The sequence below is a fragment of the Tetrao urogallus genome (genome assembly GCF_951394365.1).
Source record: "Tetrao urogallus genome assembly, chromosome: 11".
NCBI classification, from domain to species: Eukaryota; Metazoa; Chordata; class Aves; order Galliformes; family Phasianidae; genus Tetrao; species Tetrao urogallus.
The window spans coordinates 2733364-2758555 of NC_136824.1; the positions used below are offsets into that span (position 1 = coordinate 2733364).

At 47.5% G+C, this 25192-nt stretch overlaps 1 protein-coding gene across 1 annotated transcript; it reads right to left on the reverse strand.

Moving 5' to 3' along the window:
* Positions 1–1334: 1334 nt before the first annotated feature.
* Positions 1335–24828, reverse strand: PLEKHO2 (pleckstrin homology domain containing O2; the record flags this gene model as incomplete). Its single annotated transcript, XM_079541097.1, has 6 exons — positions 1335–2561; positions 4998–5096; positions 7390–7494; positions 14522–14638; positions 21238–21390; positions 24820–24828. 6 exons carry the CDS (start codon positions 24826–24828, stop codon positions 1335–1337), a joined length of 1710 nt encoding a protein of 569 aa, XP_079397223.1.
* Between the last annotated feature and the right edge of the window lie 364 nt (positions 24829–25192).

Consider the following 25192-nt stretch of genomic DNA (forward strand, 5'->3'; position numbering starts at 1 on the left):
AGACCATGGGAACTGGGGCTGCTTTCAGCAGGTGGGTGGGAAAGCTGTGGGAACTGTGCCAGAGCCTTCTTGCAGTGCCTTTTTCAGACCCTTCTGCAGCAATGTACTTTTATTTTAATATACTTAAGCCACAGGGACCAGCCCCAAAGTTATGCACACAAAATGCCTTTCCCTCCATACTCCAATTACTCCAGACCTTTGTGCCAAACCATGGCTCTCAGGCTGGCCACAACACAGCAGGTAGAAACATGTTAAATAGGAAGGGGGATCCCATCCAGACTGGCTGCCTGATGTGCATGCTCCTGTCAGCTAACATCCCACAGCAGAGCCAATGGCTAAGGGAACGCGTGTCCTTAGAATATGAGCTTCTTACCACAGGCTGCCCCAGGGCATCTCCTGGACACAAGCGCTCCAAACAGCCGGCTAATTGTTCCCAACCCCGATGGCATTCAGAGTTATGGATGCGTATGGTCCTTACAAACAAACGCGTTGTGATGCTACAAAACACTTCTTCCTGCTTTGCATCGTGTCCTCAGTTTCTACATTCATGGAACAGGAACAATTAATACTTGCCTGGCAGTGCTGCACTGAGACTTGCATTCACTTACACAGTGCCTAGCACACCTACAGCTCTGCCCAGCTGGATTCAGAAGAGTGCCTTCATACAGACTTGCTAGATCTGAGGACACTTCTTGTAGGCAGGAGCTGGCCAGTTTTGCTTGCCTCTGTGTGAGGTCACTTTTTAACTGTGAATGTAGTTTTATGAGCATCTTCAGAGAAGTTGAAGCCATTTATCCTTACATTCCTAGATGTCACTGAGCCAGGTGCTCCAGGAAACCTTGCCAACAAAAGTATAAACAAAGTAAAGTTTTCTCTGACTACATTTATCCTAAATGAATTAAATGGGAAGACTAGATATGTGCCAGTGTAATCTGGTATCTGCTTGTAAATACAGATAGACAGGGGCTTTTGCTAGAATAACCATTCTGCTTCTTTCAAAAATTGAACTTGGTTTGACTATCAGAAATTGTTAAGGCCTGATCCATTCACTCGAAAAGACTTTGGATCAAGTCCATAAAGACTGTTCACATTTTCAAGCTGTTCAGTGTCTTGTAACCTTCTGCTGTGCAAAGAGGATCAGAGCTGGACTAGTACGTATGTACAGCGTGAAGAAAGAGAGAGAGGCTATAACTGAAAGCTCAATTCTGTTCCATAAACATGGTGCATGCACAGCAAAACACCACCTTTTGAACACTGGCCTAGCAATAGTACAAATCATAAATGGCAAAAGTTTAGCTTTGAGTTCCGCAAAAGAAGTCTCTTTGAGGAGTGTGTCAGGGAGCACTTCTCCTATAAAGAGTCACTAGATCTTTTTGCTTGTCTTTCTGTTTCTGTGTTGCTTCTTTTTTCAGTTCTCCAAGACTTCTAATTTCTTGCAAGACTTGTGTAGCTTGCCGAAGTTGTTCTACAGCCTCATTGAGTAATGCCTCTGCCACCACCGGGGGTCCATTGCCCTCCTGGGCCTGCTCCAACCCTTCCCTTAAAACCTTCTGCAGAAGTTTTTCTGCCTTCTCCCGTTCGTTAGCAACTTTCTCCTCCATTTTAGCTAAGCAGTAATGGGAATCCTCAGAGAGACCTTGGCGTGGAAGTGCTCTCTGTGTACTTTTGAAATCAGACAGCAAGTCTCCCAGAGAAGAACTGCGAAGTTTCAGAACTGAAGGGGTTTCTACAGATAATTTTTTCTCAATAGTTCCTTTTATACTCTCATGGCCTGACTCTGTAGCTGGGGAACTCTCTCTCTGTTCTGCTGAAGTTTGCTGTTCCATCTCAGTTGAGGTTCTCCCATTTCCTTCTTCAGTTTCAGCTGTTTGGGATGCTGACTCTGCTGCTTCACCAGCTTCAATGCCATTCACCGGGGACTTGGAACTGCCAGACCCCAGTTCTTCCAAACCCCCAGCTTCCAGATCACTGTGGTTGGAGTTCATAGTGGCTATCATTTTTTCTGATAGAACCTTAGGAGGAGGAACAGGAGGCTTTGCAACATCTGAGGTAGCAATTGTAGCAAGGCTGTCTTTGCCACTATCTCCTGATAATTCCAAGTCTTTTGCATTTTTAGGCTCAAGGACTGGTTGGTCCCAAGCAACTTTTAGCTTGTCTGACACGCTCTTAGGAAGAGGAACTGGAGCTTTTGCTGTGCCCTTGTTGCTGATCTCAACAAGCTGATCTCTGTTCTCCTCACTAGATTCTTCCACATTCTCCTCTCTGCTTACACAGTCCTCTTCCCTGGCATCTGCGTTCTCCTTCGATGCTAAGCCTTCCTTAAGCTTCTTATTTGGAGGCAACGGAGGGGACATTTTATGTTCCTGATCAGGAACACTGTTCTCTGCATCATGGTTTTCTTTTGTGCCAGAAGGTTTTGTAGGTGGCATAGGTGGCTTTGGAGTTTCTTTCTGAGGTGGCGGATTGTCATTTTCACTGACAGTGGAGTCAAAGTTTGGTGGTCCGTTGTCTACTATATCCAGATCTAGTCGCAGGATCCCATCTGATGTAGACTTGGCAGCCTGAAACATAAGAGAGAACTTTATCAATTTCTATTCCATCAATCCCCTGCTCAATCCTTTAACTTCAAGGAATTGCTATGGATACAGCGGTACAAACACTTGCAGCATAAAACTTCAGCTGAAAGGAGAAGGTGAGGGATTACTGTTTTGCACATCCACCCCCTACTTATACTCACACCTGTCGAAACTGCCAGGAGAATCTGACTGATAACAAAAACGGCGCTCTTAAGAGCAGCTGCTTCTGCAGCTCAAGAGCAATCCACAGAGCTTGTGCTGCTGCTATGCAGCATCACCCTGTAATACCACCTCACAGCAGTAGCTGTGAAACCCAATGCAATCTGCAATGCCCAAATTTAATGAGCTGTGATAAACCAAAACATTTTACCCGACAAAGAAGAAAGTAGGGTCAAGTCATGTACCGTACAGCAAATGTTGAATGCATCAATGAAGATTCCTATCCCTCTGCTTAGCCCACTTTTTCTACAGACCAACATGCTCTGAGAATGCTATGGGTGGTTTTGCTGCTGAATTATTTCCTGCCTGATGGTGCAGCAGCTTGCACAAGAATAACAAACCCAAGAGCCACAAGCAGTCAAAAATTAGGACCAAAGCATAGAATTTATTTTAATACTTTCTTTGAGCAGAACATCTCAAAGCCTGCTCCACACTCCTATTTCTGTTTTCCTGTCGATGCTAAGCAGTCAGCTCTGACTGATTCTAGTTCTTCGCCCTGTAGTAACTGGATCCCTCTACCCACCTCATTTCCTGTGTGCTTACCCAAAGCACTGCTGCTTTCTGCTTTTGGAACTGTCATATTTCTATGTGAACACATAAAACAAGTTGGCATACACTGAGATCACTTGGCCAGAGGTTCTATTGTAACACCATTGCCTTCTCACTCTTTCTCAGCCTGATGCCATTGCTGCCACACTGGGGCTAAAACTAGCTGGTTACACCTCCTGCAAACCACAGGCTGCCTGCAAACTTCTCTAGCAGGGGGATATCCTAAAAAGGGTGGATGTGGTCAACACACTGCAGGATGTGAGCTTAGTGCGCTGGACGGAGAGATGCAGTGACAGTTCCTGTGTGAGGGAACCCAATGCTGCACCAAACTGCAACTAGAGCCAGAGCCCTGCAGTGCAGAATTTAGGTAAAGGCTCTCTTGCCTTTCCAGCCGTTAACAGACAGAGAGACAGGCATGCTGCATCCTTACCTGGCCTGCTTTGGCACTGAAAATATTCATTCATCCCATTTCTCTCACAATGCTGCAGCCAGCAACTCTCATTCTCATCTTTCTGCAGGCTCTGTTCTCTCTCCTTGTTACTGCTTTTGAAATTGGAAGCCAGTTTTTCTCGAATTTGGCTGAAAGCGAGAGCACTTACAGATATTTATGTCTGAGGTATCTCATGAAAATAGGGAGCTAAGTAGGGCTGAGAGGGCTTATCAGTGCCCAGGGAAGGGCATCCAGCTTTGCTGAACCCATTCTATGCATCAGAGAATCCACACTTCATTGCTTCTGCAACTTCTGTCATGTTTTGCTCTGTTGTTTTCTGAAGGGATGGGTGAGAACCCGTGATTCATTCTTATGCATACCTCCAGAAGACACACTCTCCCTCCATTTCTATGCAAAATGAAAAATCTTGGGGCATCTCATTTCCTGCACTAGGGCCATCTGAGTGCTGTGCAGACACATAAGTCAGAGTCTGGGAAGTCTGAAGAAAGAAGGTTTGATTTAGAAACCTTCGTTGGTTTAGATTAATGTTCTGCTAAAATATCAATCTGTCTGTGGAAGCTTTTTCATAAATCACAGGAATCAAACATTCATAAGAACCTCTCCCACTGAAATGAGCTGCAGGTTTATTTTTGCCGTGTTATTTCTTTCCCTTTTTTTTTAAGTGACAGATCCAGAAAATCGGTTAAGGGTAGACAGGCTAGTCTATAAAACTGCCTGGGAGAATAATGTATTGTTTCAGAGCTAAGGAAGGGTTTGTAAACCTGAAAGCTTGTCTGTTTTTTCCAGTTAGTTTAATAAAAAATACAGCTTCTCCCCACAGACCGTGCAGTTCTTGTATCTTTACACCACTGTGGCTACAAAATCATCACTTCTTTGCAAATAAATATAGCAGCTTCGGTCTCTTCTGATTAAAATGAAACTATAAAGGCTCTCACCAGACAGCGAAGCAGCTCGTGACTTATGGGAAGCTAAATATATTGTAACACGGCGCAGCAACTACAGATCTATGGGTTAACCTGGAGATTAGTTAAGAGGTGTGGGCGCCGTGTCTCCCAGGGGAAGCCATTTCCCTCCTGAGCTTTCTCTGGACTGTCTGCACCTGGGTTTTCCTGAGGGTTTGCCCGTAGCTGGAAGGAGCAGTGTGCAGGGGTGCAGCTGGTCCCAGCTGGGGAGGTGGCTCTGTCCCCATGGGATGTACCTACCTCCTTGAGGTGGCTTCTTGTGGGCGGCCTGCGACCATGGGCCACTTTCACTCTGTCCCGAGTTACGTGGTCCAAGGAAAGGCTCTCATCTACTTTCACCTTTAAAAGGAAGGGAAACAGAAAAGGAAGAAGGTCGTTAATTTCTCACAATCCATCTATAAAATTCTCACTGTCACACATGAAGGGATGCAGCATTTGATCCAGGGAAGGTTTTTGAATATTTTCCCTTAGTTCCAGCTTGCCTGCAAAGCCCTGTGTGTATGTGATGGATATTTAAGGTATCTTCAGCGTATGTTTATCTAAAAGGCACTCTACATCAAAGCACCCAACCCTCAGAGTTCTGCAATCACTAGCCTCCCCTCTACCGAAAGGGCAGGTAAGAGAAGGACACAGGAGGGCTTTGTTGTCCCCACGCAGCCTGAGCTCTGAAACTGCTGTTGTCATCTTAGAGGTGAAAGCCCATTAATAACCGTGACCTGACGGTGAACTGTATCAGCAGTTCTTCGTAATAGACCTTCCCTTGTACAGCTCTAATGGCTGCAGGAAGCCGAATAGAAGGTGTGAGCAGTGACCTGGATTAATTGCAACTGTAGCTGAATTAACAAATTTATTTCCTGGAATCAGAGGAGTAATCCACTGCCACCCACGTGTGAGCAGGAAGGAATCACAGAATGGTTAAGGTTGGAAGGGACCTCTGGAGGTCACCTGCTCTAAACTGCCCATCAAGCAGGACCACCCAGAGCTCTTCTGAAGATCTCCAAGGAGATTTCCAAGGAAGAAGCCTCCACAGCTTCTCTGGGCAATTTAATAGGCTGAAGAAAAGCAAATCCAAGCCAGTTGAGGCCTGACCCATTAGCTTGTGCCTAGTCTGTGCAGAAACATTTCAAATCTGAAATCTGATCTTTAGCGGAATGAACAAGAATTAAAGTCTAGCTCTGCCCTGGATCCTCATCAGGAACATTGTCTCTGGGAGAAGGGAGAAGGGAGAGGGAGGTGACCCCAGACCTCACCACACCATGCTGGGGAGGGGGCTGTGGGCTTTGCTGCCCACTGCCCTGCTGCTGCAGGCAGCTCTGTCCGTGTCAGTGGCTCCAGGGAGGGCTGAGCAGCATTATGTTAGAGGACATTGTATCTCCTACCCACTGTAACGTGAGAGCAGACCTGGCTGCTCAGCTCTTTGCTGTTCTGCTTTGTAATGGCTTCTCAGGCTGCACACAGCTGCTCCCTGTAATTACACATGCTGCTTCCTCCTTGATCCAAGGGCTCCAGGTACCATTAAAAACCTGATGTGAGATGTGATTTACCCAGGTGAAAAAGGAGCATGTTCCAGCCTCTTCTCCAGCTTTTGCCCTGTCCTGAATAAAAGCAAAGCCCAAGCTCTCAGCTCTCAGAGTTTGCACTCAAGCACTGTCAAAGGAACTTAGCTCTTTTCTCGAAACTTTTACTCACTGCTTTGGTTTCCTTTGCTAAACAGATCTTGCTGTTTTCTTAGTCTCCTAGTTAATCCTGCCTAATTCTTCATGTCATTCCTGTAATGTACACTTGTACACTTGTACACTTGTACACTTCCTTTCAGTTACAAAAACAACTAAAGAATACATACTGCTCTTTCAGTTTAATTAGGGGCCAATTACAAGGTAACCTGGAGCAGAGCAAAGTTAGTCAGGCTTGAGGATGTGCATTTTTCATCCTTGCTTCTGCACACCAGAATGAGTGGGGAACTAGGGCCAGTGGAGAGAAAGGCAGGGAGAGTGCATGGGCTTGAGAAACCTCGGAGTAACTTTCCACTGGACTTCTCTCCAGCCTGAAGCAAGAATAGCTGGTGGACTGAGTCACTGCACATTTTTCCAGTCTTGAAGGCTGTCCTAACCAAATACCTCAATTTCCAGGCTACTTGGTGCTGGGCATCATGACAATGTGGGGAAGACAAGTCCTTCCAGTCGCAGCCAGTCGCATCCTCCAGGACAGGGGAAAACCATGTCACCAAAAGCCACTGATGCCATCAGACCATCTCCCCCTGACTTTGGTGAGCTCTGGTGTCCCATGGGTCTCTCAGTGAGATGTTAGCTCCTGCAGCACTGACGATGTCTCTGTACCATCTACTTAGCCTACTGTGCCTGCTTCTAACCCTACCAGAAAGGATGCAAACACCCCTTGATATGATCGAGCCTCTTGGGCTGGGAACTAGAGGGACTACAGACTCCTAGCCTGTAAGGATGCAGCTTGGTCTGCCTTGCATCCACCTGTGAATGGGCTTTCTTTCCTTTGGCAGTGCCTGGCATTCAGGAAGGACAGGGAGCCTGGGGTCTCACACAAGTTCTGTTGCTAGCTAAATAAGCAGTGAATGAGAAGTGACACAGAAGTACATGAGTTTGAAAACAGCATCTCTTACCTCATCAAATATTTTATTTTTGCCTCTATTGATGCCCTCATTCAGGGCTTTTATCCACGATTCCTTTTCTTCCAAAGTTGCAGCTTGAAATTTGATATCATGAACCTGCAAGAGCAGAGAGAGAATTTTGCCTAAGCATTACAGAGAGGCAGCGTTCTGCATTCTGTATATCCCTTCAGTTTTTATATAACATCCAGTTCCAGTCTGTGTTTAAAGTACAGATTCCTTTGCACTTTGGCAAGTACTTCCCTTCATAGCTCCTGTGAACAGAATTTTGTTATGCTGAGCTGTTTGCTGCTGTCGTTCTATTTTTGCAATTAGCAATTAAAGTAGTAAGTACGTTATGAGCTTCTTACTTCTGTAAAATCTATGGAATAGCTCTTATAGCAGAAAGTTGTTTGTACAGTGAATGGTCAAACTGCGTGCAGTGAATCAGACTGAGAGTCCAAGTTGTTTTGTGGCAGTTCAGATGCTATCAGCTGCTTTATCTCCAATTCTGCCACAGGCTGCAAGTAGGAAACCCACATGCCATAGGTTCTGCCTTCTTCCCTGCTCCTGCGGCTCTGCAGAACAGAGCCAATACAGGAATCAGGGCTCTGACCTTGGCTGCACCAACCCTGCTTCAGCTGCACATGGACAGGATGCGGCTAAGCGCAGCGTAACTGAAAAAATTAACAATATCTTTTCCTGCTTGCAAATGAAGAAAATAAAAACGGACTCTACAGATGTTCATTTTCTGGGGTCTGAACAGCTATCCTAAGAATACAGAACAATCTTAGGCCATAGAAGACACAGCTGGTAAAAAAGCACAGGACGAAAATGAGGACGGGAGCAATGATTGTATGGCTGTCCCCCATTCAACCAGCTCTGCCTTCCTCCAGAGTCATCCCAGGGTTGTGCTCAATGTTTTTAATCTCTAATTGACCACAGCAGGAACAATAAGTAAGATGCTATTTATTTTTCTGCTGTGTGCTATTGTGTAGTTTTGCCCCAAAGTACACTTCAGGTGAGAAAAATACCATCTTCATATTACAAGTTACTGTATGGCAGACTGGCTTGGATCCACATAGCTCCACTGAATCCAAATAGCTGCAATCTGCACTGTACAGACACAGATAAATGCTCTCGTGCTAAAGAACATCATGAAAGCTGCAAAATCAAGCACTCAAAAAAATTGGACAATCCCAAAGTTGCCTAGGTAACCTTAACCCAGCCACCACACAAGTTCCTCATGTGTCTATCCCTAATGACAGGGGTGGAGCTTCCTGCTGTGCTATCTCACAGTGTGCTGTGTGGGTCAATATTGATGGCACTGCGCTGCAGCCCTGCCCTGAAGACAGAATTACCAATTCCACTGATGGTCTCTTCTTCGCTGCTTATCACTACGATACCTGAGGACTTCACAAACTACTTTTCAGAACAATCATCCACATTTTACAGGTGGGGAGGAGAGTTATATAGAGGCTCACCTAAACCACATCCTAGTAGAGCCTTAGTTAAAATATTTTTTTCCAAGTATTTAACATGCTACAGTCATTTGTACTGCCTTCAAGACCAGCTGCAGTCTCATTTGTAAATCAGGCCCCACATTCTGAAATCACAACAGGGTTAGAACATCCAGACTATACAAAATGAGGGTGACAAGGCTAGTGCTCTTAGCAGCTTCCTGTTTTGTTTATGGTACAACGAGGCAGCAACTGTTCGGGGTTTCAGCAACTTCTGAAATCCTACATGCCTATACTCTAGGCCTCCCAGTAGGGATGCTTTCCTGACCCTTACAGCACCATTAACAATTCTGTACAGCTGAAGCCTGATCTCCTTACACTCACCCTGGCTGTTTAGTTAGGAACATACTACCCTTCCTTTCTGCATTTATCGCTCACTGCAGTGCCCAGGTTTTATACCTGCACACCACAGCAACAAAGCTCAAGGCCTTTGCAGCCAGCATGGCCAGCAGGGAGTTAAGAAGCATTTTTGGGAGAGTGTATTTGTTCAGTTAGTTTGCACATAAGGTGATGGGGCCAAATGCCTTTTTAAGAGCCCAGAGAAGAGGTTAGGGCCTGAACCACAGCACTCTGGAAAAAGGGTTCTTTGTCTGGGGTGCAGAGGGATCACACTAACCAGGGAATCTAAGGAAGGCAAGGCTCCAAAACATGACAGCCAGGTTTTGTTTTAGCCTAAGCAGGCCTGTTTTTGTGTGTGCTTGAAAACTTCTTTGTTTGGAAATGATTTCACCCCAAAGTTTTGTGATTACAAAAGCATCTGAGAAAGCTCTACTTGTGAGCAGCTGTGCTGCTGCACTGCCTGGCAAAGACCTGGCATCCTGCACCAAGGTTTAGAAACATACATGGCGTTCAAGGGAAGGATTCCTGCCTTACTTCAAGCTTCCTCTTCTAATGCCACTTCCTGTGCCTTATTCTCTGCCCAGGACAAAAGCCGCTGACTTCCCAAAGCTGTCTGTGACAAAGTGCTGCTGTCAGCTCGCGACTGCGCAGCAGGGCAGAGTGAAGGCCCTGGGGAATTGCTGGTCATTACTGAGAAGCTGAGGTGTCCCTCCGGCATGGCCTATTTAATGCTGACCAACCGCTGCAGCCGCCGATCACAGACCAAGTGGACAGCAGGGGGAGGGGAAAGCGTGGGGAGATGCTCCAAAGGCAGCAGCACAGCCATTGCACTCAGTTTCCTTTCTACAAGAACATTTTTTTCCTTTTTAGCATAATATCCACAGATACTAAGGAAAAATCAGGCTGCTGGAGCTCTGAGGCTGGCACTTGGGATGCTGCCATACAGAGCCTCATTGTTTCCTTGCACTGCACTGCTTGTCTGCCTCCCTCTGAAGTTCATGTCCTCCACCACGGGCACTGGGGTGAGAGGGTTTGCCCATATTGGGATGGAAGCTTGCTATAAAGCTGAGGAAATAGAGGAACAAGCCAGAGATGTTGTTCTCAGTTCTGCTTGCCACTGTGGTTCTGTAGACTAGAGTGAGATAAGGAACAAATTAATTTACTTTGTCTTTATTTTTATTCATCTGAGTATTCAGATATCAGAGGACACACAGCTTTAGTCTGATCTCCATTTAGCTTTAGTCTGATCTCCAGCAGCAATTTTAGGTAGAGGGTCAGTGACACCAAGCCTAAAGCCAGGAAGCAGGGCAGCCCATCTGCCTTCCTACCTGCTAAGCCAGCTGAGACTGACTCATGACATAAACAACTGCCTGGTGTGCCAGGAAAAGCTGTCAGACTGAACCTAATGTGATAGTGGCCATTGTGAGCCATGAATACAGTGTATGCAGTTTACTGTAAGTGAGTTCAGAGCACAGCGCAGCCAGTCAGTTCCTGCTGAATCACTGGCTGCATGTCATGCAGTAAAAGAGGCTCACACTCTGGTCGCTGCCCGTGACGACAGTGAGCACATCTCTCTGACTGCCCTGTGTCTTCTCAGACATCAGTCTTCTGCAAGCAGGGACAGTCTCGTGGCTATGCCGACCCCACTGCCCAGGGCCAGCCCTAAGTGATTTGTCTGACAAGTCTGGAGAACCCAAAAGCTGCAGTTTTTGACATTTACCAATACAAGCTCTTTGTTGAGCTCTTCTGCTTGATGCTACCAATCTGTCAAGAGGTGAGTGACAGAAATCTGTGTATTCTCAGCCATTTCAGTGCAAAGCTTCAGCTGCCAGCAAGGGTAGGCTAAACTGGACTGTGAACTGCTTGTGTTCTGCTGGCTGAGGTGTGGGAACACATTCTCCTCTGCTGACTTTTGTCACTGAGGGTCACCTCCAGCAGATGCCAGAGCACAGCTGGGTCAGTAACCACGCAGGGTGCAGCAGAGGCTATCTGCCAGATGTGATCTCCTGAATCTGGGTCCTCGTCAGGTTGGATCACAGAGGAAAAAGTGCAAGCAAGGGGACGATCAATTAGGGAATTCCTGTTTTTTTTCTGCAGCAGAACCAAGAGCTGCCTCATCCCTGGGAATAACACAGCACCTCTGCCACGTTCAGCCTGGGCAGACTCCTGGAGCAACCCCTCAGAGCACAAGCAAATGTGCTTCACTGAGATCTCGTCAGCTTCCAATTTGGACCCCTGCTGAAGGGAGCCACAGGTACCTCCAAAGTCGACTGAGGGAAGAAAAAAACAAAGTAGTGGAAATTTCCACAAGTGCTGAGTTTGTGCCTGGCAGTGCTGGGCAGGACATGTGGGAAGCTGCAGCACTTGCCCATGGACTCTTTCCCATACTGCCACCCTCTTTCTTCCCATTCTTCATCCTGGTAGCTGAAGGCTTTCAGACCTGCTGAATACCAGACTTGTGCCAGTCTCTGGAGTCTCTAGGCAGCTTACACGAGAAGGCATGGTTTATGCTGCTCTTTGCATCATGAGTACATTTAAGGTCTCCAAGCCAAGGCTGCTGCCCCTTCTTACAAATTCTCTGCTCAGCTCTCTCTGTTCAGCAGTTTTCATTTAATTAGTGTGACTGACGTGAAGCATTTGAGATTTCTAAGCAGAATGGGTCTTCTGCACACTTCCAACTTCCTTTGCTGAAGAACCAAAGCACTGGGGACAGCACTTTGTTTCAGTTCCACATAAGGAAGCTGTCCAGTGCAGGTGTGTGACACGTTCATATTGTTGTGGCTTCACAGAAGTGTTATCTTGTGATCTGGGCAAGCAAAATCTGGGTATTGCCATCAAAGAGCAGTGCTTAGCAAGGCAACTTACTTATTTGGGTGCAACTGTAGCTACAGAGCTGTTTTAACGAGTAGATTCACTGTGAGCAGAGTTCACAGTCCTACACTGAGCTCACAGTTCCATCAGACTCTGGGAAGGGTCTGAACAGTTTCTGTTTTATTGTTTGCTCTTTCCAAGTGTCCTTTGCTCTTCAGAAACATCCCATCAAGTATTTAAACCTGGATTCCCCCAAAGTTAAACTCAGATCCCTGCTTTCTACAGTGACACTTCTATTTGCACACTGGAATAGAAATGGCCTTTCCTGGCTTTATTCGCTTGCTTTCTGCATTCTCCAGCCCCGTGCTCAGGAAAAGGGGCTGAGAAAACTAGTGAAACATGGAAGGGCTTGGCAAGGCACTTCACAGGGTAACTTCAAGCTGTAGTGCAAGCTGCAGATGGCAGCTAGTCTCCCCAAAGGAAAATGTTGAGCAGATATCTATTGCCACAGCTGCAATTCCAAAACAGAAGAAGGACAGTTGTGTACGTTGGGCTCCTCACTGAAGTTTGTTCTAACATCTGCAAAAGCACGTTGTGTGTCAACACCTTCACCAGACTCCCAGCCAAAAGGAGGGTGGGAGAGGAGCTACAAACAGGGAACTTTTCATTTATAAAAGCCTTCCCTTTTACCAAAAGAGCCTTATGAAAAGTGGCCGCTATCTAGGTTTCCATTTAATCATTGGCATGAGAACCAGGGGAGCTGTAAACTTGCCAGGATGCCAAAAGGATGAAGTTTCCCTTTCAGTGCAGAATTTGGACATATCTTTCTTTAGAAAGAAACAAAAGGTTTAGGAACACATCCCACACTCTTTGTTGATTCATGCAGAAACATACTATTATACATAGCTATTATACACTTTGCCTAAGTAATATACTAGCAAATAATTATTAATTCCTACTGTGCCTCCATCTCTGCTCACACATGCAATTATTTGCCTCCCTGGGAGTAGGTGTGCACACACAAGGTAGCCAGAGGCATTCAACAGGGGCAGTTGTTGTGGTCCCGTCTCCCTGTAGAAAATGCACCCAGCCTGCCAAGGTTAGGCATTTTTGATCTAAAATTGACATGATTTGTGATTAATGAAGTTACGAAACAAACATTAAACCTCCAGCCAAACTGGAGAGACTCACTGCTCTGTATCCAGTGCTGAGCAGGAACTCTCTAGCAGAGGGCTCAAATTCCAGGCTACCATAACCTTGGTGTGTTGTGCTTAATATCACTTTTCTTCCTGACGCAGACTGGGCCTACTTGCAAAACAAACATCATTCCCCTTCTCTCTCCACCCCAGCCCCAGCCCAAGTGAATGCTTTGGGGCAGGGGAACTATCCTTGTTTTGTTGTTGTGAATGAAGTTTAGCACAGAGATGCTCTGAACTCAGCTGGGGTCTTGAGGCACCGTTACACAAATAAACACTAAGTGAATGAAGTGAAAGAATAAGCAGCAATGACAGCAAGGACTAAACAGTCTCCATTTATTCAAACAAAATGGAGATGAGGAAATGCATGCAAGCTGATATTTTTGGCTGTTCATATTCTTATGGAAATTAATATTTTTTTTGTCCCCTAACAACCTCTCGGATCCGCGTGGAAAAATTTAATAAGATCTTTTAAGCCAATAAAATCACATTGAAATTAGAATGTAAGTCAAAGTGAGTTATTTAAGAGCAACAACAGAAACATCTGAGCCCAGAAAGATGCTGATACACTGTCAGCAGGAATGAAGAAAATCTTCCCAAGTATGAGCAGTGATGATGAACATATATTGGCCTATACATAAGATAAAAGGGCTTCCTTGCATACAGTCGTGCTCAGGTGGATGTAGAACTTCTTTGCAACATCAGCCTGGTTATTAGGTTCTGGGTACAACTAGGTGCTGCATAGGCAGCTAAGATTGCAGAGTTTCATTAAATCTCCAAAACAGATTTTCTTCTAGGAACTGTTTGGCTGCAATAAACTTTGCAGCTACTTTGCAGTTACTTGGAGATTCTCATATGAGCGTGTCCAAGGACATGAACTGTCCCAGTCATGGATTGGCATCATTGACTTCACTGGAACTTCAGCAAAGCTACAGCATGCACAGCTGGGGCAGGGACACTTCCTCGCTCAGGGCACAGTGGGAACAGCAGGGTATGGTCTCACACCACTGCTCAAGGAGTACTGGGAGAAAGAAAACGATAAAGCAGGAAAATATCAAGAGGAAAATGTTCTCGTAAATCCAGTAAAAGGAAGATCCTTTCCCCAGCACAAGAATGAAGTCTACAGGACAGTGATGTTCATCTCTGTACATCCTAGGCCATTCACAAACACAGGCAATTTCTCCTAACTGTCAAACAAGTAAATTTCAGAGCCTTTTGTCTGCTGCCTGGGGACTCATTTTGAAGTTAGCAGAATTGAGGGTGAAGAGAAAGCAATCCTACCTTCTTACCCGGGGAGCGGATTAAAATGAAACGGTTTTTCTTTTTTAGTAGTGCACGCAGTTCCTGGCATTTGTCGTAACTCTCCAGTTCCACTGTCTCTATGCATTTCTGCTCATCCTGCAGAGAGGGAATGAAACATTATTACGAATAGGAGTCACTGAAATCAGTCATATACCATCAACCTCTGTGTGTTTTCCCTTTGCATCTGTCTAAAAGCTCTTCTGCCTTAAAAATAAATCTGCATGCAGACAGCAAGCCCCCACAGATCAGGTTGGTATCCCACACTCAAGAAAGCATGAAGGTCTCTAAGCTATGGGCTGATGTGTGGCTACTGGTCCACAGCAGCTGAGCAAATAACGCAGTGTGGACAAGAACATCAGCCTCTTCCATGTCTGGTGGCTCCTTCCAATGATTCACAGTCAGATGCAAGGTGAGAAGGATTTTGCCAAGCTACAGTGCTGCCAGTCCTGCTGCATGGATTCTTGTTCATCTATCCAACAAGTAACACACCACACTTTCATAAGGTTTCCTGACGTGATCTCAAAGTCCCCCCACGTTCCCACTTAGCCTGGCAAAATCACCTTCTTCCTGCAATGAATGACGCCAACGTTATTCTGCTTTTTCACAGGGAAGAAGATGGAGCAGGCGTCACAACTGCCCAGCCCTGCAGGAAGCCCGTGGTGGATGTGGGCTGAGCTGAGCCCTGCCGGCACGCTGAGCCAGGCAGCCTGGCCCTCCTGTGAGCAAGGTTGGTGGCAGCCCCGTGTGACTGGGACACACTTCTCTCACAGCCATGCTCTGAGCTGTCAGAATGCCTAGGACTGGAAACGCAGCCCATACAGCCAGCACAACTGTCAGGGCCAGCGTCCCATTGGGGAGTATTTATCTCTGGTGTATCTGCACTGATGACTGCAGGCCGTGAACTTGGCTCATTTCTCCCAATAACATAACTAAAATTCCACACGTGGTACATGGCTCAGTTCAGCTGCAGAGCACCATCCCTAATAGGAATTGCAGTGTAGCGCCAGGCAGATAATATTATTCATGTCTCAGAACAGACCAAAACTCCCTTTTGCAACATATTACATAAATAAGCAGTGAGAATTGCTAAGCAGTTCTTGCCAGTAAAGTGCTTCAGTCAGCATGCCTCGTGAACCTCTCTGTTACCATCCTAAATTAAAACCTCCAGCCACGACCGTACCCAGGTCTGACTCTGCTCATATTTGTAGTGGTATGAGTTTGTACTTAGCAATTCTGTAGCAGCAAGGGGGTGTGGGGTGAGGAAATGTGTCGTAGCCAGGAAGTTACTGCGTGGCTGGAGGCAGGGAATGGAGAGTTCAGAGGGAAGTGGGCTGCAGGGAATTTCCTTCGCTTACCACTTGACATTTAAGTCACTGTGCAGAGCCCGTGCTGCATTCAGTTTTTTTTAAACCTCTGATCTGGAGATGGGGGCACAGCAGAGCCAATGCGAGAATGCAGAGCGAGTTCTGAGCCACAGAGGGCTGTCTGGATCTAATTTAGGTTTATTATTGTTATGCATTACTGTTTATTTTGTTTAACACTGAGTAGGTGAATGTGACCAGGGGACTGGGAAGAGGTATATTAGGAGGAGGAGATTAATCTGCCCAAACCTAAAACCTCACAGATAAAATCCTGCTGACATTACTGAGCCCTTTAAAGGCTCCTGCTGCCTAGTTTTGCAATGTCACTGCAAAAACTGGAAATAATAACCCCTCAGCAGCCAACAAATCAGAGAGAAGGGTGAGGTCAGTGATACATGCCTAAGGGATGGTGATCTCATCCTGGCCCTGGGTAGGTGACCACCCACATCTCAGTGCTGTCACATGACTGCTGTGGTCACCATCTCCTATGGGAAAGTTTGCTGAGCTTGGGGTGTAAATGTAGGTGGTTTGGCTGGACACTGATGAGAGATCTGGACAGAGTCCCCTGGCAACGCTACACATCCTTGGAGAGCAGCTCTGCCTCCAGCAGAGCACAGTTGCTCTGTGCCACCCCCCTTGTCCACGCCTTCCTGCCTGCCTCTTGGACAGGAAACTTCCCTCGGATCCTGCGCAAGCCATCCTCCTTATCCTATGGACTGCCATGGGCTGTGATGAAGCTGGAGGACATAAAGGACACTGCAGGTTGAGCAGCTCTGCTACGCTGTCTTTTGACTTTCAGCTGCCCCTTTTCCCCTGGGAGGCTTTGGGATTATGGGCTGCTCAGGGAATAAAGGCAGAAAGGATAGGGACATGCAGGGCCCTGCCTCCCAAGGGCAATGACTTTGCTCCTTCATCTCAGAGACTGGAGCTTCTCAAGTTATCCTTTTCAAGGAAGGCAGGGAAGAGAGCAGCCAGAGAAAAAAGAAAACCCCACGAATGAGGTAAGGGAAAAGACTGAAGTTCAGGCAATGGCAAAATGGGACTTTTGTCTCTGTTTTACCCTTGGCAAGTGGCCAGCCCCTCTGTGTGCCTACCTGGTCACAAAGAAATCTTTTATTTCTGTTCTGTATGACTCAGATAAAGACCAAAGGGTCTGACCCTCCCAACAGTCTCCAGGTCCCTCCAACCTCCTGGGACGTGGAGGATGCTCAGCATCAGGCAGAGACAAGGTTTCCATCAGAGCCTTGCCCCTACAAACTGGTCTCAGACACAAGCTCCTGCTGCATTTTGCCTCTTGTATCCCAGGGAAGTGAAAACAATTCTTTTCTATTGCACTAAGACACAAATGCTGGATTGAGCTGCCCGAATCCCCACTCAGTAGTCTCTCCTCCCAGCAAAGCATGGCCTGCAGGGTGTCCCATAAGGCTGCATCTGCTGCCCATTGCCACACCTCTCCCATGGCCACAGACATGCCCAGGAAACAGGGAATTCCCTTGAGGCCTTCTTCCCTCTATAGATTTTAGTGCCTGCTTTTTAAATTGCTTTTGTAGTTGCTGTAAGGGACAATCAATAAGACACTTAAAATCCTGGTACAGAAAATCTTACACTCATGATTTAATGCAGAAAAACAATACCATTAGCTATTCGTGGAGCACACACTGCTACTTAAACATGTGTGTGTTTGTAAGCATTTCAATGCCTGAGGGAGAACATTACTAAATACCCATACATATTAATGCATATGCTTAACCAAGGAATCATATTTGGCAAAGCTAGAATTTCCTGAATGAAGTGTTGATAAAAAGGGAAAATAGATCTGGTAAAATTTTTACTTATCTGAAAATAAAATTTCCAGCAAAGACTGCATCACCAATACATCCTAATGGTCTGTGAGCCTCTGTTCTCTGTACAATGCCTGGAATGCTTGAAATAATAATCCTCTTTTCCATCTGAGGATCTCAAAGCGCAGTGATAAATCACATTTGGTTATACATTGCCACCACTTTACCAATGCAGAAGTGCAGACATCAGTTGCACTGCTGAGGTCACACAGGAAGCCAAAGGCCTCGTGGAACCTCTGCTCCCTAGCAGCCATCTTGCTCGGTAGATTTTTGCCCTGTCATGTGGCACACTTTAAAAAAAGAAAAAAGAAAAAAAAAAAAAAAAGAAAGAATCATCAGAAGAGGAAAAAAAAGTTAAAATCAAAAAGACTGACTCTCTCTGATCCGTGGAGTGATGGCATGGATTCATCTGGCCTCTTTGCACAGGACTGCCTGTTCTGCAGATGCCCTGTGCAGTTCTGTGGGCTTAGTTTTTATTCCAGCAAGAATATGCAGAGACAGGAAACATCACTACAAAATGACCTGCCTATTTGGTTCTTTGTGGGCTTGTGTGCAATTGCCTGCCACTGAGATGCATCAGTAATTTCCTTGGGATCTGAATGTCACAGAGCTGTATGTATTTGCATAGGTGCATCTCTCCTGCCATTTGGGTATGTAATATGTACCTTGTACATACATCCTTCTGAACTGAGTCCTAGGTTCACATCAGGGTGCACCTGCAGGGCCCTGTGGATGGAGCCTCATCAGATAACGAGGAATACATTGCATCAGCTGGATGAAACCTGCAGCACAGAGATGCACAGCTTTCACCCACCATCTGCTGCAAGTAATACAATGGCTATTTGCAATTTGCCTTCAGGAGGTAGCTATGCTTTAAAACAGATGAACAGATGCAATATAGGGAACCTGCTTCCAAGGTAGGTCAGAGGCACATTCCAGGAGATTTCTATTGATGATGCTAAAATACAGTGTTTGTGTTACGCTTAGGCTGTACTTACAGTGTTATTGCCAGCATCTTTTGTTGGCCTTCTCTGCTGTTATTCTGCACATACAAACTTCAGAGACAAGTGCAGCTGCCAGCCCTGTGCAATTGCATAAACAAGTGTGCCTGCATATGGAGCAACTGCTGAAGGCAATGTTAACACCTCTGCAGGAAGGGCTGCAACACACCAGGTACTGATAAAAGGACAGCATGTCCAAGTCACCAGCTCGTTTCGTGGAAATCGGATGGTTTCAATGAGCACACTCTCCACTTGCCCTCGGACATGGAAGCTGGCCTCCCTCCCACATAACTACTTTTGTCTAACTTAGCTTGTATTTCTGTTAGCCAATATTTTATCTCCTTGCTTTTTGAGGGCTGTTAACCTCCTGTTCAGCAAGTACTGAATAATCCCATTTAAAAATCTCTCTTCTTAAGAGCCAAAAAAATGCAGATTGAGATAAGGAAATAGAAGCCACCAGAGCGTGCTGCGCCACAGACTCTCCTTTGACATTGGGCAAGTCACTTCTCATCTCCAAAACTTCCCCAGTTGTGAGACAGAGACAGCAGCACTGCCAACTCACGCTACTGGAAGATAAATACAGTAATAAACATGAACTGCAATTCTGCAGTAACAGGACCCCTCCTGAGTACAGAAAATTGCCATTTCCTTCGGTTTCCTTGTTGTCAGTCTGCACAATCACATGCTATCCTATTGTGCTACCAGATAATTTTGTAGCAATTTCCTCTCTTGAGATATTTGACTTCACTATAAGCTAGTTTTAATAGCCTATAGATATTAACATGATCCCTTATTTACAATAATGGGGCCTTGTAGCTACTGTAGCTTACAGATGCAATTTATTACAGGATGTTACCACAATCCGCAGGCTACCAGAAAACATTATGTCTGGTTGTTACAAATGCCATTTTCCTTGTTGAGATAGTAAAATAACTCTTTAAATGATCAGGATTTTTCCTTCTTCTGAATGCCTGTGAAAATTAATCTTACTTTAAAAGCTTTTTTTTCCCTTGTGGTAATAAGAACCTCCATGTATCTTGTTTTTAAAGGCATGCTGTTTAAACAAAAACAAAAACAAAAAAAAACCCCACCATGTCGTGTTTATAGATTTGAATCTGTTTGTTCCTGTAGCTTCAGCTGGAGTCAACAGGTGTCTGGGGCACTCGGATGTGATCTGCAGACAGCCAGCAGTTTGCAGGACAGGCTGTATCTCTGCAGAAAAGCTGCAGGTCTCCACACCCCCACCACTCTGCCTGTCTTCCAAGCTCCTCGTTACCTGACCTGACTTCTCATTTCAGTATTCTTGCACTCTTCGTGACATTTCAAAACCAAGAACAAACGCCTCCTGAAAGCCTTGGGATGTGGGGAGAGCAGAAGGTAATACAATTTAACCCAAAGCGCTCAGAACAAATCTTCCATATTAGGCAATACTGTTTTTAGAAAAGAGAACCAAACTCTTTTGTCAGTCCTGTTGTTCCTGAAACCATCACAGCAGTGCAACTGCTGTTTCCCCATTCCCGTTCCCTTGACATGCTGCACAGAAACTGGACTGCTTTTGTCTTCTAGCGTTCTGATGCCCACAAATGCCCCAGTCCTCTCGTGCCAGGTGCCACAGAAGCACACATACCAGCAGGGCTTAGCCTCAGCTGCCCCTGTCTCAGACCCCTCCGGGCTGAGCTTATGTGATCTGCCCACTAATATATTCCTCTGGGGACCTCTGAGGACAATCTCACTCTTACAGAGCCCTTTCGGCCCAACAACAGGGCAGCAGACTCAGAGATATTTCACTTTTCATTCTTCTCGCATGAAGATACAGAGCAGATTTGGCTTGGCTCTTATTCCTCATTGGATTAGAAACAGCTCTAAATGAAGCCATGAACTTAAGGCATTCAACTTATCTAGGGAAGTTCAGGAAAAGGCTCCCAGGAGTCCTTCTCTTAGCTCTGGCTTGTTCAACCAACAGGAAGGGATGAGCCAAACCCAAACCGTGTCCTTGTTTAAGGATAAATCAAGCACTCACAACCTCATCCTGTGCCCATCGTGGCTAAACAAGACCCTGCACAGCCTGGCAGCCAGCGGCTCCAGCTGCTTGTGGAGTGCTCAACAGCTGCAGGGCTGCCAGTCGTGCCCTCCAGCAGCAGGTGGGCAGTCAGGCCGCTACAATGCAGTTTTAGCCCTTAAATGCCAAAAACTGCGAGCACATATCCTGCTTCCGCCTCAAGTCTTACCCTGTTCACCTTCTCACAGGATGTCCTGCCCCCGTTGCCTTTTTTTTTTTTTAACAATGCTACTGTCAAAATATTTACTGGCTGAAATATTTATGGTATATAATATTCTCTAAAACGCAGCAGCTGTCTCTTCTTCATTTAACCTCCCTGAAAGTATCTACAGAAGTCCTTCTGAAAGGAACAGGCTGGAAAGAGGAGTGAAAATCAAAGGACTGTGTCACCGAGGACTTGATCCTGCCCAAGAGGGTTAAGCTGTGAGCATACCTCATCCTCGTAGACCACGAGCTGTGTTTTCCGCAGCTGGACGTAGCGATCCTTCCACAGTCCCAGGAGTCCTCCACTGCTTTTCTTTATCCAGCCAAATTTCTCTGCACTGGGAGCTGGCTTTGGTTTCTCCGAGACCTCCTCCTTTGTATCCTGAAGGACCACCAAGAAAAGCAGAAGGGAGAAGTTACATTGAGAGCACCTTCCATCCATCTAATGACAGGCCTTGGAAAAGCCTGCCCAGCAAAGACCGCAGCACCCACCATGTGCAGTCCCTCCCCAGCAGCTCACAGGGAGAAAGGCTGGGACCAGACTGGCATCTTCCAGAGAACACTTGTACAGGGGAGAAGAGAGCTCAGGCAGCTCCTGCCCCACAGCCCAGACCTCTGGAACAGGGCTGGGGAGTGGGCATGGACCTTGAGGCTGCTGCTGCCCTGCATGCAGAATCCGGCACGGCTGCTGCCCTAAGCCTTTCCCAGGAGCAAGCAGAGCCAAATCCCCTTAGAAAAACACCTCACCGAACTCGTGACCCTTAAGAGGAGGCCAACCCCAAATCCTCCAGAGCCCTTCCCAGAACCACACTGTTACCCCAGATTTGGCTTTTCTCCCGGGACACAGGACCTGTTGTTGCCTGTAATGGCACTAAGCAGTATTTTCACAAACCAAAGGATGCACGACCAAGGCAGAGCCCCAAGCATCCTCAAATGGCTCTAGCTAGCTGCTGATAGGGAAAAATCAAAACAAAACAAATCAGAACGTCTGTAGCTTAAACATCATGTTTCCTACCATGAGGAAATCCCATGTGCATCATAAGGAGTCAGAGCCAGGCACTCCCGTGGCCAGAAGGGAGTGGAGATAGGGCAAGTGAGTACAGACAGGTTCCAAAAATCCAGAGGAAAGCCTTACTAACAGATCTGTTTTCATGAACCAGACTCCCAGCAAACACACCCTTGGATAGTATTTGGGTGAGCTGTTCCTTAAAGATAGAACTTGCACCCATAATGAGAAGCAAAACAGATTAAATTTGCTGTGTGCAAATGTTTATTCCAGCCTCCAGCAAGGTCAGGAAGAGGCTCGATGCCTGAAACACAGCCAGGCTTCCTCAGGTAAAGGTAAATCACACGGAAATGGCCAGCAGCCCCGGTGCACTTTGCAGAATGAAGCTGTTTCGTGGTGCTGTGCTGTGTTTGACAGGCCCTGCGACAGGATGGCAGCACACCAACAACTTTTCCGGGAAATGAGGAGCACTGTGTTTTTTTTAAGCTCGACTTTTTTAGGTTGCCAGGAAGTTGCAGTCAGTTGCGATTTGCTCCTTCAGCAAACATCAACGGCTGCACCAATACAGACCTGTTGGTGCATCATCCCTTTTGATGTCATGCTTGGGTAACTGGGCACGGGCTTTGACCTCACACCTAGCAGTTCTGCTTGGATGTAGCTGCACCAAGAGTGACTCCTCGCCTGTCTTCCTGCTACTCCCAAATGGGTTGGAGTTTTCTGCTGTGCAGATCAATTTTTATTTTTTCTCTCGATGGCAAAATGGCTGCCTGAAAACACACAGCAAATCAGCCTGTCCGTGGCCTCTTTACTCTGCAGTGTGAAAACCCTCTCCTCCATGGTTTTACCATAAAATGACTCACTATAAAGTTGCAGCACTTCACATCTACTGCTGAAAAAGCAACCCATCCTCATCACTGCTTTGGTTGGAGGGAATTCTCATGCTTGCACTCCTGCGATCTCACAGCATTCACCAGCTCCCTGACATCTTGGGACAATCTCTTTTCTCCACCCATCAGGATTTCCACTTCTGGGCCAAATCGTCCCCATCTGTGCCTAAAGCGTGGCTGCTCACCCCCTCTGTTTGTAGCAGGAGTGACGCTTCGATCCACACACAAGCAGGACACATGCATGGGATGCTCTCCCAACCACGCGGCGCTTCCCACAGTGCTGGCATCCCATGCCTCTGGCTTGTGCAGCCCCTCGATCTGTCAGCAAGGGGAGGTTTGCCAGGGCAGAGCGCTGGGAGCAGGACTCAGTGTCCGCTCCATGCTCACTGCCTGTGATTCCATGACTAAAATTGGAGGGCAGCACAAAGAGATGATTTGTTGTTGTTAATTCAGCTTTCTGCGGGTATTCCTTCTGCTGGAGGCAAGAAATACTAAGATAGCCATTCCAGGATGTTCCCGGGCTGGATTCGTGCCTGATGCTGGTGTAAATCCATCAGAATAAACCCACTGACATCAGCCAAGAGAGCCAGCATAACCAAGGGAAGAACTGAGTTATTCTGTCACTGCCCGAGCCAGCGGCGCTGGTCCCACAGCCGGTACAAGTCATTGGTGCGATTTACAGCACGGTGGCATTAAAAGTGCAGCACGAGTTGGACTCTCCTTTACCTTCATGTTTTACAGCTCAGCAGAGATGTCAAATTAGAGACGTGGGATGGCTTTTAATTTAACAATTAGGCAGTTATTTCTGCCTTCCTCCCCCTGAGTTTAGGGCCCCACAAAACCACACACTGTCTGTGTCTTCTGACAACAGCAGAAGCCAACAGTTGCACTGCGGCAGTGCTTTCACAAGTTGCACACACTGCACAGGAGCATTTTACTTGGCAAGCAAGTGGTGCAACTGGTCCATCCCATACTGCAGCGCAGATGCATCTCCAGATGCATCCCCAGTTGCGTTCCCAGACCTCAGCTCGTTTCCTACCCCTCCACGTTCACTCCTGACACGTTGCTGGCACTTCACATCTGCATGATGCAGGAGCAATACCAGACACCGCACACATGGATGTGAGACCCTGGAAGTTGCACCGTTGCCCACTGCCAGGAGGACTCATTTGTGGCCAACGAAGGGCACGCAGCCCCCAACCCGGCAGCGCCCGCTGCGTGCAGCCGCCAGCTGGAAGCACTTTTGTGCTACAGATTAATTTCATGGATGCCGGCGGATAATGACAACTTTCAGTCCCTACCACGCTGGGCTGCCTTTTGGTCTCCCCGCTGTCGTGGCCCTTTTGGAAGAAGCCCTTATTTTCACCACAACATTTGGGGAGTTAAGCACGGGGAGAGCAAGCCAAGCTCCCAGTGTTGCATGTCCCGGAGCCCGCAGCCTGTCCTGCCGCACCTTCCTCGTGCATCAGCAGCAAAACCTCGTCGGGTGGAAGGGAAAAAGGAATAATCGGGTGAGCAGACGCGTGGAGGAGAGGACCTGCTAAACTTGCCAACAAATCTGTGGCATCAGGAGGCCGTGAAAAGCTCCACGTGCAGAAGCACGACAGCCTTCCCCAAAAGAGGAGGAGGAGGAGAAGGAGGAGGAGAAGCACGGCCGCTGCCAGGCACCCGGCCAGCACCCAGCTCGCGCCCGTTGGAAGCACAGCACGCAGCGGGACGCAGCGCGGGGTGCCCTGAGCGGCGTGCCAGCGGGAGCGGCCCCGCTCTGCTCGTCCTCCCGCAGCACCCCAACTCAGCAGCAAGTTGCACAAGCCGCGGGGCTGGGGATGCTGCGGTAGCAGCAGAGGGACCCCCCGACATGGGACCGGTCGCGACGCCCCTCCCTGGGGCTAAGCCCCTAACGCGTCCCGGTACTCACTTGCTCCATGGTCGGGACCGGCCGCCGCTCCTCGCCGCTCGCTCAGGGGCTCCGCCGCCGCCGGCGTCCCGCAGCCGGGCGGGGGGACATGCCGGGCCGGGCCGTGCTCTGCTTCCACACCAACTTCACGCCGAGGAGCAGCAGCACCGGCCGAGCGGCAGCGCCGGGTTTCCGGCAGCTCCGGAGCTGCGAGCGCGGCCCCAGGGAGGCGGGGATCCCCCTCCTCCGGCCCCGGCCCCGCCGCCGCCTCGCCTGGCCCGGCCCCCGCCTGGCCCAGCCCCGGCTCCGCAGCTCCGTGAGGCCGCGCCCGCGGCGGGAGTGGGGTGGGAGACGTCGGGACGGAGGGACCGGGGTCGGTCAGGGAGCTGGGACG